The sequence below is a fragment of the Lactuca sativa genome, chromosome 8, assembly GCF_002870075.4.
Source record: "Lactuca sativa cultivar Salinas chromosome 8, Lsat_Salinas_v11, whole genome shotgun sequence".
Classification (NCBI taxonomy): Eukaryota; Viridiplantae; Streptophyta; class Magnoliopsida; order Asterales; family Asteraceae; genus Lactuca; species Lactuca sativa.
This window is the reverse complement of record NC_056630.2, coordinates 255,258,765-255,275,042: the sequence shown is the minus strand read 5'-3', so window position 1 is coordinate 255,275,042 and position 16,278 is coordinate 255,258,765. Positions and strand designations below refer to the sequence as shown.

At 36.1% G+C, this 16,278-nt stretch overlaps 2 protein-coding genes across 3 annotated transcripts; both read left to right on the top strand.

The window, feature by feature from the left end:
* The first annotated feature begins 31 nt into the window (after nucleotides 1-31).
* Nucleotides 32-358, top strand: LOC128127964 (glutathione S-transferase T3-like). Its single transcript, XM_052766714.1, has one exon. The coding sequence runs from the start codon at nucleotides 32-34 to the stop codon at nucleotides 356-358; it is 327 nt and encodes a 108-aa protein (XP_052622674.1).
* A 586-nt stretch (nucleotides 359-944) lies between these two features.
* LOC111890401 (R-linalool synthase QH1, chloroplastic) lies at nucleotides 945-4,105 on the top strand. 2 transcript variants are annotated; one of them, XM_023886519.3, is made up of 7 exons: nucleotides 945-1,729; nucleotides 1,818-2,088; nucleotides 2,253-2,628; nucleotides 2,755-2,973; nucleotides 3,078-3,216; nucleotides 3,323-3,571; nucleotides 3,709-4,105. In XM_023886519.3, exons 1-7 carry the CDS (start codon nucleotides 1,517-1,519, stop codon nucleotides 3,997-3,999), a joined length of 1,758 nt encoding a protein of 585 aa, XP_023742287.1. In that variant the 5' UTR covers nucleotides 945-1,516; the 3' UTR covers nucleotides 4,000-4,105. The 2 variants fall into 2 exon arrangements, with proteins under 2 accessions (XP_023742287.1, XP_023742288.1); XM_023886520.3 differs by having other exon boundaries at nucleotides 1,589-1,729; nucleotides 1,813-2,088.
* Nucleotides 4,106-16,278: the final 12,173 nt, after the last annotated feature.

The following is a 16,278-nucleotide window of genomic DNA, read 5'->3' as shown; positions in this document are numbered from 1 at the left end:
ACCTCAACCATAAAAGAAAAAAGGAAAAAAAATGGCCCGACCCACTACCAACCAAGAAAGGGTCCCATGGACAAAAGAAGAAGAAGAAAAGTTAGCGGAGGCATGGGTGGCGGCTTCCGAAGATCCAATTGTAGGAGATAGCCAGACGTACGGAAGTTTTTGGGAAAAAGTCCGAGCCATTTTTTACGAGTTAATGGAAAGTCAAGCTCGAAATGTCGATCAAATTACGTCGAAATGGCGAGATATTCGATTAAAATGCACCGATTTTGGAGGAATCTACAACAATCTCCTAAACATACGCAAAAGCGGTTCGAACGATTTTGATGTTTTCAAGGCGGCCATGGACCAATATGAATAAACAACGCCTACACGCAAAGCTTTTCCGTATATGAAGCCGTGGCTAAAATTGAAAGACTCCCCAAAATGGAAAGAGCAAACGGAAGGAAGTTCCCAATCTTCCGGTTCAAAGCGTTCGAGAAACCCCGATGGAACTTCTCAACAATCGGACAGCCGAACACACATCGACATCAATGACGATCCGATAGATCTTGAAACCGACCAACCTCTTCCTCGGCCCGTTGGAAGAAATAAAGCAAAAAAAGCGGCGCCAACATCTTCGAATTCTAGTGTTATGGATATGTTCAGCGATAAATTTGATCGATATGTGCAGCTTCAAGAAACGAAGGCCGAGGTGATGACTCGGATGGAACAAAAAATGATCGAAGCACAAACATCATTTCAAGAGGCACAAGAGACACTCCAAACAAAAACTGATATGGAAATCTTGAAAATGAAAGCGGACGACCTTGAGGGCGAAGACTTGGAACTTTTTCTAGCAATGAAAGAGTCGGTTCGAGCCCGACGTAGGCGTAGGGGGTAGTTTATTTTATGTATGGTTGGAATTTTTAGTTTTTTTAATGTTTTTTTTTTAATTTTTTTTAAATTAACTAATGTTATTTTTATTTTGATTGTTATTTTTATTTTATTTTTTAATTTCAATTAATTTAGTTTTTATTTAATGTAATTTGATATTTTAATTTAATGGAAAAAATAGTATTAAAAAAATGTTTTTAATGTATTTTTGAATTAAATTTAAATAAAAAAATGAGGTGGAGTGGTGTGTTTAGTGGTAAGTACCCCATGTATGTGGTAGTGGAATGTGGTGCTGATGTAGCACCCACCACATATGTGGTATGTGGTGGGTATAACGGATGGCCTAATACTAAATTTCTTGTTGTGACATCAGCCACATGTCATTGCCGTGGTTACCCCGTCATATATTTAATTGAAAGCATGTCTAAAACATTACATGCATGGTCAACATCATAGGACCGATTATGACAAAGAATTAATATTGTCCACCCAAACAATGAAAGTAAGATAATATTGTGAGTATTTGTTTACCTTAAAAAAAAGGAAATGGGTGCAATTAAATAATGTGCTAATAACGAACGTTAAAAATTGTGCAGCAACTCAATTGTGGGCTTTGGCTTTGATCATTCGTACCTCCTTCTCAATGGCTTTAGTGCGCTTCTTTACCATGTCAAGCTTCTTTTACAAAGATTCTTATGCCAAAAGCGGAGGGTTTAAGATCTGCAAGCCATTATATTCGTCAGAATCCACTCCAACGGCCATAACAACCGCTCAATCCCTGGTTAGACGATCAGCAAACTATAAAGTATCTTTATGGTCATTTGATCATATTCAGTCACTCTCTACCAAATATAAAGTACGCAATATAGGTTCTATAACTGTTTCCCTTTTTCATGTCATTTTTAATTTGCTAGTATATTCACGAATTTAAGCTACAAGCATAGGGAAATGATTACACGTCAAGAGTAGATACTTTGATAGCTGCAGTGAAGTCGATGATACGCAAAGTGGGCCATCCACTGAGTACCCTTGAACTCATTGATGATTTGCAGAGACTTGGAATAGCATATCATTTCGTGGATGACATAAGTTATCTCTTGGAGATGATTTACCACGATTATTACGAAACTCAGGACAAGTGGGATAGAATTGATCTAAACCTTAAAGCCCTTGGTTTTAGATTGATGAGACAACATGGTTATCTTGTTCCTCAAGGTACAATGTTAATAAAATATCATTTATAACCTCCAACGTTTCATTTCTCTTACGAGTATTTAAAGATTACTATATATTAGTCCAGCATCCAAAAGTATGAAGTTTCATAGAACACGTGTCAAAAAATTTACATTTTCCATCATTCTTTTTTTTTATATAATTAGACATATTTCGCAACTTCACCGACACAACTCGAAATCTCAAGCCCCACTTATACAATGATATGATGTCCATGTTGAACTTGTACGAGGCTTCATATCATTCCTTTGAGAATGAAGGCATATTGGACGATTTACGACATTTCACAGCTAAGTATCTCAAAGAAAATATAGAGCAAATTAATGAAAATCTATCATCATTGGTAACTCACGCTTTGGAGCTTCCACTGCACTGGAGAGTACCGAGGGTAGAGGCAAAATGGTTTATCCTAGAATATGAGAATAAAAGTGGCATGAATCCGACCCTTTTATTGGAGCTTGCAAAATTGGATTTTAATATTGTCCAAGGTATGCACCTTGAAGATCTACAGCACTCTTCAAGGTAAAATGTTTTCCCCATATGTATGCATTATTTCATTGCTGACTTTTTACGTATCCTATAAATAAACAGTAGTTAGAGGTATGCTTCAATAGACTAATGATGATAGTTGATGACGCATATGAACAGATGGTGGAGAAGTACAAGTTGGGATAAGAATTTAAGTTTTGCACGAGATCGATTGGTAGAGAATTTCCTTTGGACGGTTGGTGTCAATTACCTACCCCGCTTTAGTACGGAAAGAAAAATACTGTTGAAGGTTAATGCCATAATAACTACTATTGACGATATCTATGATGTGTATGGTAGTTTGGATGAACTTGAACAATTTACTTATGTTGTCGAGAGGTAGCTGTAAATATATATGTTGTTTCTTCCCTTGGAAGTATAAGTTGATTAATTAGTAATTGAAGAAATTTCACATTATTTCAAAACACGTTTGTAATTTGTAGATGGGACATCAATTTGGTCGGAAAGCTTCCACAATATATGAAGATCTGCTTCATTGGATTCTACAACTCAATAAATGAGATCACATATAAGATGTTAACAAAAACCGGATTCATGATCCTTCCTTACCTAAAGAAAGAAGTAGTTATTCCATCTTCTTTAACAATAGCATATCCTGCTTTCTTTTTTATTAATAATATTTTGACCATCCAATCTAATTTTGTATTCAATAACAATAATATGATAGTGGGCAGATTTATGCAAGGCATATTTAGTAGAAGCACGGTGGCATCATAATGGACATACACCAACACTAGAAGAGTACTTGGACAATGCTTGTGTATCGATAGCAGCTCCTGTAATACTTATGCATCTTAACTTTTTGACGTCAATAGCTTCAAAAGAAGAAATTCTACAAGGCATAAAAAGAGCTAAAAACATAGTTCGCTACTCTTCCCTAATCCTCCGACTTGCTAATGACTTGGGGACGTCCTCGGTAATTATAATTTTATATTATATACTGATGCAGTCACATTTAGTTAAATATATTTCTCAATATAATGAGTATTTTCATTATCAAAAGGTATTTTAAATAAATATGCTCTAATATATATATTCTCTTATTCCTTTAAGGATGAAATTGCAAGAGGGGATAATCCAAAATCAATCCAATGTTACATGCATGAGACTGGTGCTACAGAAACGGAAGCTAGAAAGTATATCCAAAAGTTAATCATGGAAACATGGAAGAAACTTAATAAGGAACGGACTGGTGCAAACTCTCAGTTTTTAAGGGAGTTTAATGATGGTGCAACAAACCTTGCGAGGATGGCACAATTCATGTACGGTGATGGAGACCGGCATGGTCGTCCAGAATTGACTAGACCCCATGTCGTATCCCTATTATTCAATCCAATCCAATGAATCCATGCATGAACCACGAATTGTCTTTTAATACAATTATTCTTTATTTATAAATTGAGATATCAAAATGTTACCCCGTCGTATATATGCAAAAATGAAATTTACATATGATTAGCTAAAATTCCATCAAAATACAAGGGGCTGTGACTGGATCAAGCTACATATAGCCGGACAATTAATACATTACAATTACAACTATATACAATATACGCTAAAAAAAACAAGGTAATATGTAACCATATCTTAATCTGTTGTAATGGAGAAGTGGAATGGTTGTCTTGTATTTCACTGCATGTGGGGGAAACTTAAAGTAAAAGAGGAGGAGAACCCGTTGCTTAGTCCTAAATTTTTTCAATTCCCCACGTGAAGGTGGTCCGTTGATTCAAATGGAGTATGGAAGGAAAATTCATATGACATTAGAACTTTTTAACCTGCTCATTGGCAAAGTGGCAAATAAGTTGAGGGCCTGCCCACGCCCAAGGCAAGCTGGGCTATTGCCCGCATCAGATTGTAGGAAGCTGTCATTGATTGTCATTTGGGCCAAACTTTTGATCCACAAAAATGATCCGGTCCATGTATCCAGCCGAAAAGGTAGGGCATCAATTCCAAGACGTGAAGCACAAATCACAACTAGTGTTATATATGTCCGGTGGCCGGGTTGACCGATGTATAATAATCATTTTATCATTGAAAAAAAAAACGAAAAAAATAATCATGGGAATTGGGAACCCGATTTCAATCTAAGATAATATTAAATGAGAAATAGTCTTAACATGAATTAGTATAAATAAACAAAATAGATAATGAATACAATGTCCAAATGAATGTCATAAAACACATTAGAAATATGTTAAACGCAGCTTGAGAAACAAAATACTAAAAGTAAGATCCACATTAAATTATATGTTTAAATTACTGATCGATGTGGCTTCTCACATCCAAACTCATCAACGATTGGAAATTTTAATAAATATCACAAAAGTTGTTATTGAAATATAGTGAAATATTAATCTTATTGATTAATCGGTCAAAAGCCTAGTGTAATACCCAACCAGATCTACGGGTTGTCCGATAAAATAATTTTCATTTAGTGTTTACTCAAATAAACATCTAAAGTTTTACGTACTTTCTATCTAATTATTTTTATTTTTATTTTTCATATGGATACTACTATGCATAATTGTTTTTTGCCAACTCGACAGAAAACATCTTTAATATCAACATATCTTGATAGAAAAACAATAAAAATGCAATAATGTAACAAAATAAGTAAAATATAATGATATACTAACCAAATAAAAAAAAAAAGTAAATTGTCATTTCTTGCAAAGAAGGCTAATATATTAAAAATTAAGAGCTTGAAATCAAATATTTTGGTACCAATAATAAACAAAAAAGGGAAGTACATTATTATTTTTGCAAATCATTATACTTCATTGATTCATGAGGAGTGGGGGTGGGGGTGTCTCAAAAGTCATAACCATGAATTCAATTATTCTTTATTCAAGTTTGCTCCAACATTATACTTGTTTTCACAACTTTAGCAAATTGTTTCCAAAGACGAAGCCAGAATTTTAAGATAAGGGGCTTAGATCTTAACAAGATATTGAAATATTTTTGTTATATCCAAAATATCATAATAGAGACTGTAAAATTAAAAAAATTCATCAAGAAAAAAATTTTCTATATAGGAACTACATCAATCTTTAGTCTTATCACACACATATTCTATTCGTTTGAAATATGAATCGATTGTTCTTTTCATGTTCGTGATTTACCTTGTGATTATAATAAACCAAATAATCAACGATATCAAATTATTAATTACAAATTACATAAAATGAAAGATGAAATAAGAACTAAAGTTTGCCTTCTTTGGATTAGAGAATTGAAATCTTGTAGATATAGTAGTATAGCTAAAAACAATTTCTTAACTGAAACAAAAGAGGAATAAAACAACTACCAACAATATTGGTTAATCATTAATTCTAGCTATTTATAAATAAATGAGGATGCAATCAAAATAGCTAGTGAATAATTGATAGAAATAGGGGTGCAATCAATCGCCAACTAAAATAAAAGAAGCATGAGTGAAAGCAGCGAGATTTAAATCAAACCGTGGGCCTCAATTTTAGTTACAATTGTCATCCTGTCATCATTTTTAATATATAATAATTCTTTTACAAAAAGATTGGGAGGGGGTCGATATAAGTAATTCATCCAAATGGGCTATAAATTTATTTGTGGGCTCATTTTAGGTATACTTTAGGTGAACTTCTAAAAGAGATAAGGGGGGCAAAGCTAGGGATGAGCAAAAACCGAATCGAAAATCGAAAAATCGAAAAAAAATCGATATAACCAAAACCAAAACAATAACCGACGGTTTAGGTTTGAATTTTACAAAAACCGAAAAATAACGGTTTGGTTCGGTTTTGACGTATAAAACCGCCCATAAAAACCGAACCGACCCACATATATATTATTTATTATGTTTTAAACTTTTAGTTTTAGACTTTAGACTTTATCTCTTTAATACTTTATGTTTATTTTCAATAAACTGTTAATGGTGTTAAACTTTGATATTTTAAACATTTTTATGTTTTTATAATACTAGAATTCGTACTCTTTATTTTGGTATATTTAAAGTAGATACAATACTATTTATCGCAACGTATTTTCACTAGGTTTGAACCCAAAAACTAGAAAAAAAAAATAGGAGCTTATAAACCCACGGTTTAAAACCGAAAACCCATAAACCCAACCCGGAAAACCGAAAAACCCAACCATGCAAAAACCGAACCTATATGGGTTTAAAAATCGAAAAACCGACTTTCTACGGTTTGGTTTGGTTTTAGCCAAAAACCGACCCAAACCGACCCATGCTCATCCCTAGGCAAAGCACCAAATAGCCCCCTACTGTCTCCGCCTCTGATTGTTTCCCATTCATTCGGCCGAGAATCTGCAGTAGGCTAAAGAACACAATCAGTTTGAGTAAAATAAAAGTACATAGGTTATATTAGACAAAACATAACATTTTTTTTTAATTTTCTCAAAATCCAAATCTAAAATTATTCTAATTTTAAGATCTTCTAGGTGACATTCTTGAGAAGATAATTTTTAAAGAAATCAAATTGAAATGGAAATCAATTGTTTAATTGAATCTGATTTGGGTACTTTATGTGTTGTGGTTTAGCCATTAAAACAAGTACATGTAAAGATAAACCGTGAATTTCAATAATAATCAAAGATTACATCAGATCCTAAATATTTAGTATTAGATAGATACAAACAGGTACCATCTAATATAAGCAATATAATATTATGTTCTAAACATTGTCTAACATTCCCCTCCAAGCGGAGGGTAGGGAACGAGTTGCACCTTGGATCTTAAAAAGGTAAATCTTTGAGAGGACAATGGTTTTGTAAACACATCAATGAATTTGATTAGCAATAAAAGTGAACTGAACACGAAATTGCCCAGCCGACACTCGTTCACGAACAAAGAGAAAATCCACCTCAACACGCATGAAAGACTGGAATAACGGATATATAAGTGGCTCATAGATTGTCAGACTAGAGTGTGGGTGATTGTTTTACTGGAACATTTAGTTCAGTAAGAAGGGCTTTCAACCAGATCAATTCAGCAACAATATCCGCAAGGGCTTCATATTCTGACTCAGTTGGCGATCTTAAAATATTGTGTTGTTTATGAGCAATCCAAGCGATCAAGTTTGATCCGAAGTAGATAGCAAAATCCTCCCGTGGAATGTTGATCATTTGGACAACCAACCCAATCTAAATCTGAAAATCCATGAATAGGATCTGAAGTAGACTATTGCCAATCGACATCTATAAAATCTTGTAAAGAAGATCCCGAGTTGTGATAAAGTAGAAGATCATAATCATTTGTGCCCTGTAAGTAATGCAAGATTCGTTTAACGACAGCCCATTGATTTTCTATAAGAGCATCCATAAACTAACATACTTTATTCACAACAAAAGCAATATCTTGTCGAGAAAGAGTGACATATTGAAGAGCTCCCACCATTTGTCGTTATATAGTTAGATCGGTGAGAAGAGTATCATCAAGAGATAAGACTTAAGTGGTGGTCACGGGAGAGGATACTGGTTTGCAATCCTTGAGACCAGAGCGATGAAGAATATCCATGATGTACTTTTGTTGAGACAAAATAAGATCAGAATCACGAGAAACAACTTTAATACCTAAGAAAAAAATGCAATTTACCAAGGTCTTTAATAGCGAAAGTGGATCCCAAGTGTTAAATAATATGTATCATTACCAGTAATAATAATACTGTAATCCAGTAGATACGGATATAAATCAGTGTGCGACTAGATCGTAGAATAAACAATGATGGACCCGTGCAAGAGCCATTGAAACCGAAACTATGTAGCGCGGTGATGAGTCGTTGAAAACAGACCCTCGGGGCTTATTGTAGGCCGTAAACGGATGTAAACCGTTTCTTTTAAGTTACCATGTAAGAAAGTGTTTTGAATATTAAGTTGTTAGAGGGACCAGTTGGTGGTCACAGTAAGAGATAGAACTACACAAATGGTGGTGGCTTTGATGACGGGGCCCAAAGTCTCGTGATAATCGACACCAGATTGTTGTTTGAAACCTTTAGTGACGAAATGAGCTTTAAAGCGAGAGATGTTTCCATGTAGATCTTGCTTCAGTTTATAAGCCCATTTGCACTCATTAAAGTTGGTGTTTGCGAGAGGTGGCGCTAAAGTCCTAGTGCCATTTCTGTGAGAGCATGAAACTCTACGACCATGGCAGCACGCCAAATGAGAATTTTGTTAGCTATTGAGAATGAAGTTGGTTCCATACGTAGGACAGTAGCAGTGTAGGACGAGGGTTTATAGGGGTGGTGTGTTTTGGGTTGAGACGTTGGTTTAGAGATCGGTGCGAGGGGCAACAAGTAGAGTTGGAGCTCCACGTATAGAGGGCTTGGTGGACGTAGTTGCAGTGGCTGGTGGGTGGTAAGGATTGTGACTGTACTTAGGATGTAACAATTAGAGATTGAAGGGGGGTAGATGGCAGTGGAGTGTCGGTTATAGGGGTAGAGGTGGTATCAGATAGGTCAAGTATAGGAGAAGGATAGGAAGCAACATACGGTGTATTAGTAGTGGGGGGTAGATGTAGTTGGTGATGGTAATCTAAAAGGAAAAACATCCTCACTGAAACGAACATTGCAAGCAATGTAAATGCGATCAGTGGAGGTGTGAAGACAACAGTGTCTGTGATGTAATGGATTGTAACCGTGGAAGGTACAATGTGCAGACCCAAAATCCATTTTGTGGCGATTGTAAGGGTGAATATGAGGGAAGCATTCATAACTGAAGACCTGAAGAAATGAGTAATAAGGTATCCGACTGAAGACATGTTGGTATGGAGACTTATTGGATGAAATACGTGAAGGGAGGCAGTTTATAAGATATACATCCATTTTAATGCAATTTGCCAAAAACATTGAGGAAGATTGGCATGGGCAAGGAGAATAAGACCACTTTCAACAACGTGACAATGACGTCTCTCAACAAAATCATTTTTTCGCTAGTGTAAGGACACGACCGAAGATGAATAATACCAAGGTTTGTGAAAAAGCGAGAGAAGTTGTGAAATTCCTCTCCCCAGTCAGTTTGGACACTTTTGATTTTTGAATTAAATTGTTGTTCAACCATTTTCACAAAATTGGTGAAGGTGGTGTATACATATGATTTTAATGTCAACGAATAAAACCACATATACCAAGAATAATAATAACCACGAAGCATAAAAAAGCGACAACCATCAAAAGATAAGGTCGCGGAAGGACCCCAAACCTCATAGTAAATCAAATCCAAAATGTTATTGCTGCGAAAATATGAAGTTGATAAAGAACGTTTAGAAGATTTTCCTAATTGACAAGAAGAACACAAACTGGAACATTGTTTTTAGGAAACTGGTAAAGAACAACTAGATATAATTAAACTAAGAACACGTTGATATGGATGACCAAGGCGGTGATGCCAAACAATTGAAGATGCCTTAGTGGCTATGAAGGTAAGCTTGTGAATGGACTTGAAACTGGGAAGCCACAGCGAGTAGAGACCATTGTAACTTGGTCCCATAAGGAGGGTGGTACACGTAGGTTTGTCCTACACAAGAAAGAAAAAGGAATGAAATTCAAAGAAAACCTCGTTGTCATGAAAAAAATGTTGAAAAAATAAAAGATGTTTCTTAACTTCGGGAATCTGAAGAATATTAGAAAGTTTGAAGGTTTTATGTGCTGAATAAAGCTTGGAAGAAACAACATGAAGAATAAGAAGAGCATTACCATCAAGGACATGAAGTGAGACAGAGCCACGTTAAAACCCGGAAGTGACAATGTTAGACAAGTCGGGTGTGGTATAGGTGTTGGTACCTGTATCGGGAAACCAAGTGGAGCCTAATGTAGAAGTATTGTCAGCAAAGGCTTCAAAGTTTGCCCAAGCATGTGGTATTGTAGGGTTATTAGAGCCTTGATTATTGGGGCATTGTAAAGGTAAATGACCTATGCCACAGCGGTTACAGTAACCATAAACCATGTTTTGAGTAGAGGCCCAAGAGAATTGTCTAGAAGGAGTGGAGTTGTTGCTGTCACGAGACCGATTTTGAAAATTCCCACACGAGTTATTTATCACACCCCCAAACCTGAACGGCAGAAACATTCGGGGGTGGAGGACGTCATGTGCAGTATCATAACAATTGAATAGTAAAGAAAGTAAGCACAACCATCATATACGTAATTGAAAAAGTTACATCATTGTATGTGTTACATATTTCCAAAATGTCAATTACAATATGATGTCAAAATTTTTGTTTAACGCGCTAGCGTCAAATCTTCAAAAATTGTTGATAACCTGTCTTATTGATTTCCTAAGAATATAAGTTATTTGAGAAAAAGTGTCAACATTTAAGTTGGTGAGTTCATAAGCATTTGTATGAAAATGTATGCCATTCAATGAGTTGAAATCACATTTACTTCCAGAAAATCCAATATTTTCTATAAAATGAATTGTAAACTGTATGTTTGTAAAGTAATCGTATCTATCCCGGAAAATCCTATATTTTCAGTAAAAACTGGACTGTGGTCTTATATATTCCAAGACTAAAAAGTACAAGTACATATGCCATACTTAGTTTTGTAACATGTAGTTTTATTCGAAAATAAAACCATTTGAAGAGCTGTGTAATTACGTAAAATAATTATAATATCGATTTCACATAAAAATAACGTATTGTCATTTATCATGAGAGTTTTCATAACCATGCTATTAACAAATTGTCTGCCTCGATGTTCTTCAGGCGTCGAAATGATATGAAATTTGTCACCCATAACCAGTCAGTCTGAATGTAACTAGTAGTCAAGGTATGCGATCATCAGTCCGTATAGATCTATACAAAAGTATCATGCTTTCCAGGAGGAGACTCTGGTTATAAAACAGGGCTTCCATCGATACCTTTGGTAGGTACAATGAAAACGAATGACTCATAAATTTCCAACGAGTTACTGTTTTGTAATGAAAATGTTCGTGCATGAAATTGTTATTCCGTTTGTTATGTTTATAATATAAAAATAATTGTATTTTTATATAATCGTTTCCTTGCCCTGAAAGGGTAAAATAATGTGAATGTAACCCAAACTATACCTGTTATAGTTTAAATGTACTATTTTGTTGAAAATGATAACCATTTCGTTTTAACATGTTTTGCATGTAACTGTATGTAAATTTTGTAATAACGTTGATCTGTATGTTTGATATTTCTACGTAAAGATGATTTAACGTAATAAAATATAAAACAATAATTTGTATATTAACAGAAGTTTCTTGTGTTTTACTTGTATTGTCCCCCTAAAACATAGAAAATTTTATGAAATATAGGGGTATGAACTCACCTTGAGTGTAATAACGGGGTTGATAGCGGGATAGGAAATGATGAACTTCGATTTTAGCACACATAACGATAGTCGTATCCTAATGTTTAAACGCATATTAATGTGTAAATAAGGTGTTAATAATAAGATGGTTTTGAAAATACTAGGATCTTATATGAATGTAACGACCCAATTTTCGAAAGAAAATTTTCATTTTTGATTACCCATGATACTATCCACAAAACGTGAAATCCCAAATACAATGTTTTTCAAAATTCATATTAAGTATAATTTTATTTCAACCATCTGAGTGTCCCATAAGAAAATGTCTGAGAGAGTGCATGTAGCGCCATCAAGCCTTGCCCTTGCCCTTAGGCTCAGATGTACCTAAAACAAATCCACAAACTATAAGTTGATGCTTAGTGAGTTCCCCAGAGCATACCGCACATACAATCCACATAACAAATATCATATTAGCCATAAAAACTACATATATCACATAAGCCATGCGTACAACATATAGGGATGCCACATCATCCCCCGTTAGAAGGAATTTCGTCCCAAAATTAGCATTTTGAGAGGGACATCAAGGGTCGGGGAAAAGATGTGGGTACTTTTGTTGCATATGGTCTTCTCATTCCCTAAGTGAATTTGTGTCCTTGCTTGGCATTCCAGAGGACCTTTACTTTTGGTGTGCGGATTTGTTTTGGTTACTCTTATTTTTTGCTTAGGGATGGCAAGCTATACTCAAGAGAAGTTGGGTTTTTACAAGAATTTTGTAACGATTGTCCCTTATCCATGATAATTGATAGCGCTATACGTTGCAGTCTCACCACCTCTTTGTGATATGCTCCTGTCAGCTTTTCTATTTCTCCTGTTGCTTTGATTGGTACAGAGTGTGTGAGTTTGGTTTACTTGTCAACGTTCATCCAAATGGTAGCACGTATACTAGTACACCTGGGTAGCTTTGTTTTGAAGTTTCATGGTAGGACTCACACATGGTTTATCAATCATCGCTTTATGTATACAAGTCGTATATAATTAAGATTTAAAAGACAGTTGACTAGGTGATTTTGCCCTAAGCCCACAACCAAACAAGGAATAGGAAGTAAGGCGGAATCCTACATTTTAAGTATGTAGAATCTTAATTATATACAATTCTCATGCATACACCTAGTAGTGATAGGTGAACCGTATGGGTCCTTAGTCTTTATTCCTGAACCTGGCTTGCTATATGAGTGGTGTTCTTGGGAGTTCTGTTGGGAATACTTCAAGGAGTTTACGGACTTCCGTAACATCCTCGATGTTTTTCACTTCTTGTTTCTCATCTACTAGATGGGTTAGGAAGGCATGGTACCCCTCGTGTGGGTCCTTCTGGGTTTTGAAGCGAGAGGTGATTTGGAGGCTTGTGACAGGTCTGTCGTTATACATTGAAAAGGTTTCGTTAGTCGGTCGGCTAAGGCGAAGGGTATTTTCATAGCACAAGAAATTGGTATGGTGAGAACCAAGCCAATCCATGTAAGATGACGACGTTGGAACTCTTATTGTAATCGGTGGTGAGGACCAAGCCAATCCATATCAGATGACTACTACAAATATTTTTTACTATAATTAGCGAGTACTAGCAGTACAATTGCTTCAATAAATAGTGATGTAATTTCATAGTATGATCCCTACTAGGTCCCTCTATAATCGTTTGGTGTAAACTACTCGTATATAATAAAGATTGAAAGGACAGTCGAATGGGTGACTCTGCCCTTAGCCCACAACCAAACAAGGAACAAGAAATAAGACGAAATCACACATTCTAAGTTTGTAGAATTTTAATTATATATGACGCTAATGTTTACACCAACCACCATAGATCACCTGTAAGAATCCTTAGTTTTTATATGAAAGATGTGATTTATTCGGGTAAGGGGGCAATTTATGACTATGATTTGTCGCGTTTCGAGATCTATGGTTGATGTTAGGGAACGTAGTGATATTCACAGGTGGTTCCCGGAGAGTCTTTCATGCAATGATCATAAGTATCCTTCCATCACCACTAGTATTCCTTGCTCTTGGACAATATCTATTGAATTGTCCAGTTTTACCACACTCATAACAAGTCAGGCTTACCCCAATGTTAGGAACTTGGGTGATTGGTTGTGTTGGTGCCCTACAGAAACGGACGGTATGTCCCTTCCTGTTGCAGATTTTGCAATCTCGACAAACTCCTGTGTGATGGAAGTTTCACTTGTTACACTTTGGAAGGTTTCCAGCATATCGATTGGGAGGTATTGGAGTGGTTGGAACAACAGCAGGAACAGTAGCAGCGTGGACTGCCACAGTTTGCTCCTTCTTTGAGGACTCTTGTGATGATTAGCCCTTTCTTTTTCTTCAAAATTTCTTTTTGTTACCACCTTCTTTGGGTTGCTCATGAATGGCAGTCATGAAGCCTTGGTGAACTCCATGATCCACGAGTGTTTGAGCCAAACGCTTAGCACTATCGAAAGTAAGTGGGTTTGCAGCTATCACGTTTCCTTGGATCTGAGATGATAGTCCCCATATGTACCTTTCCACTTTCTTACTATCCGGTGTGACCATCCCGGGGCATAGAATAGCTAGGTTACTAAATTTGGCGGTGTAAACTGCAATGTCGGAGTCCTTCATTATTAGACTCCAAAGTTCTTGCTCTAACTTTTTTACTTCACCCCTTGGGCAGTATTCTACTAGAAACATAACTTTTAAGTCTTCCCAGCTCATGGCATTGGCTACTGTGAGTGTCAATGATTTGAGATAGTCGTTCCACGAGGAGAGGGCTCTATACATGAAAGTGCATGCAGCAAATTTCACTTTGCTAGTTTCAGGGAACACATAGATTTCAAACACCGATTTTGTCTTCTCGAACCAGCGTGTTAGAGCAATGACACCTCCTGTGCCATCAAAGGATTTGGGTTTGGCATTCGTGAAGTCTTTATAGGAACACTCCCCTTGGTTTCCATGAATTTCCCCGAGGTTAGAATGGTTGGCATTACTACCCGCCCCACTAGCATCACTCGTGTAGATTTGAGTCATAACAACTGTCACTGCAGCTATTACAGTAGCCTGAAAAATAGCAGGGTCATACAGTGGTGGTGGTGGCGGTGGATTTGCTGATGTGTTGTTGTTGACACACATGATTGGTCTACGTGGTGGCATCTTTATGCATTAAGATTTAAAAGATGAAATGGTGGTAAGTCTTCAGTAGTGGTTATAAGTCGAATGTTATAAGAACTGGGTTATCTTAGTTTTGTGTGTATCATGTTCCGACTTTTAAAGTGTTTTGTAAACAATTCATAACAAAAGTCTATGGAAAATAAACTTATGAAATTTTAATAGGTACCACCCTCAAGTGAAATTCCGTGACTTGATTTACTGTTACTAATTGTGACACTCCGTTATTTTCTCCTTGTAAAGTCAACCCTAGACAACGAAAGTCAAACTTGGGTCAACTAAAGCCTTCTTTATTGTTTTGGGTTGTTATTAAGGTTAAAATAATAACCTTTGTTTGTTAAAAATCCTTAAAATAACTGTGTTTGTTAAAAATCCTTAAAATAATAACCTGTGTTTGTTCCATCTAAGGACCGCAAACCCTATGGCCGCAAACGAGGGCCGCGAACGTGCGAGCCATGAATGCCTTCGGCCGTAATCATTTCTCGGGCTCAGCAGACTTCGGACCGTATACGAGGTACACGACCGTGACCCCTCGAACCGTGAATCCTCGCATATATAAGTTTTTCAACAAATTTTTCTTCACTTTTTACACATTCAAACACCATTCCAAGTCATTTTCTCTTAAGTATCATCAGCCAAGAACATAAAGAACAACCTCTATCCTAAAGAACACACTATATTCATCCCTTCTCATCTTATTCAAGTGTTAAATCACTAGTTCTTCAAAAGATCTAACAGGTATCACTTCTTGACCTTGTTATCATTTCACGAACATCATTCAATCTTCTTATACTAGGCTAAAAATCACTTGATTTCACTAGTCTTCACAAAGAACACGCGGAGAACACAAAAAACAAGAACCTGAAAACCTTTGAATCTTCTTAGAAACGTGCTTAGGATCATCAAGTGTTCATCTTTCTTCAAGAACTGAGGGCCGTGAACACCTCCAGGGTCGTGAATCCTTCATGTGCTTGGGCCTTGAACACAATTCAGCTTCCATGTTAGCGTCTAACACACCAATTTGTATGTTATACTTACAACTAAGTTCAGTTTCCAATCACTCCTATGATTATATTAGCTAATTGGATACATATATGCTATATAAATTGCTATATAGGACTTGTTTGCTACGGGATTTCACTTGTGGACTAAACATCCT

Bases quoted from the DNA above. Each gene is read 5' to 3' on its own strand.
- LOC111890401 (XM_023886519.3), top strand. From the start codon at position 1,517: ATGGCTTTAGTGCGCTTCTTTACCATGTCAAGCTTCTTTTACAAAGAT. The intron at 2,089-2,252 runs GTACAATGTTAA...TTATATAATTAG, and splicing joins TGGTTATCTTGTTCCTCAAG to ACATATTTCGCAACTTCACC. The intron at 3,572-3,708 runs GTAATTATAATT...TATTCCTTTAAG, and splicing joins ATGACTTGGGGACGTCCTCG to GATGAAATTGCAAGAGGGGA.
- LOC128127964 (XM_052766714.1), top strand. From the start codon at position 32: ATGGCCCGACCCACTACCAACCAAGAAAGGGTCCCATGGACAAAAGAA.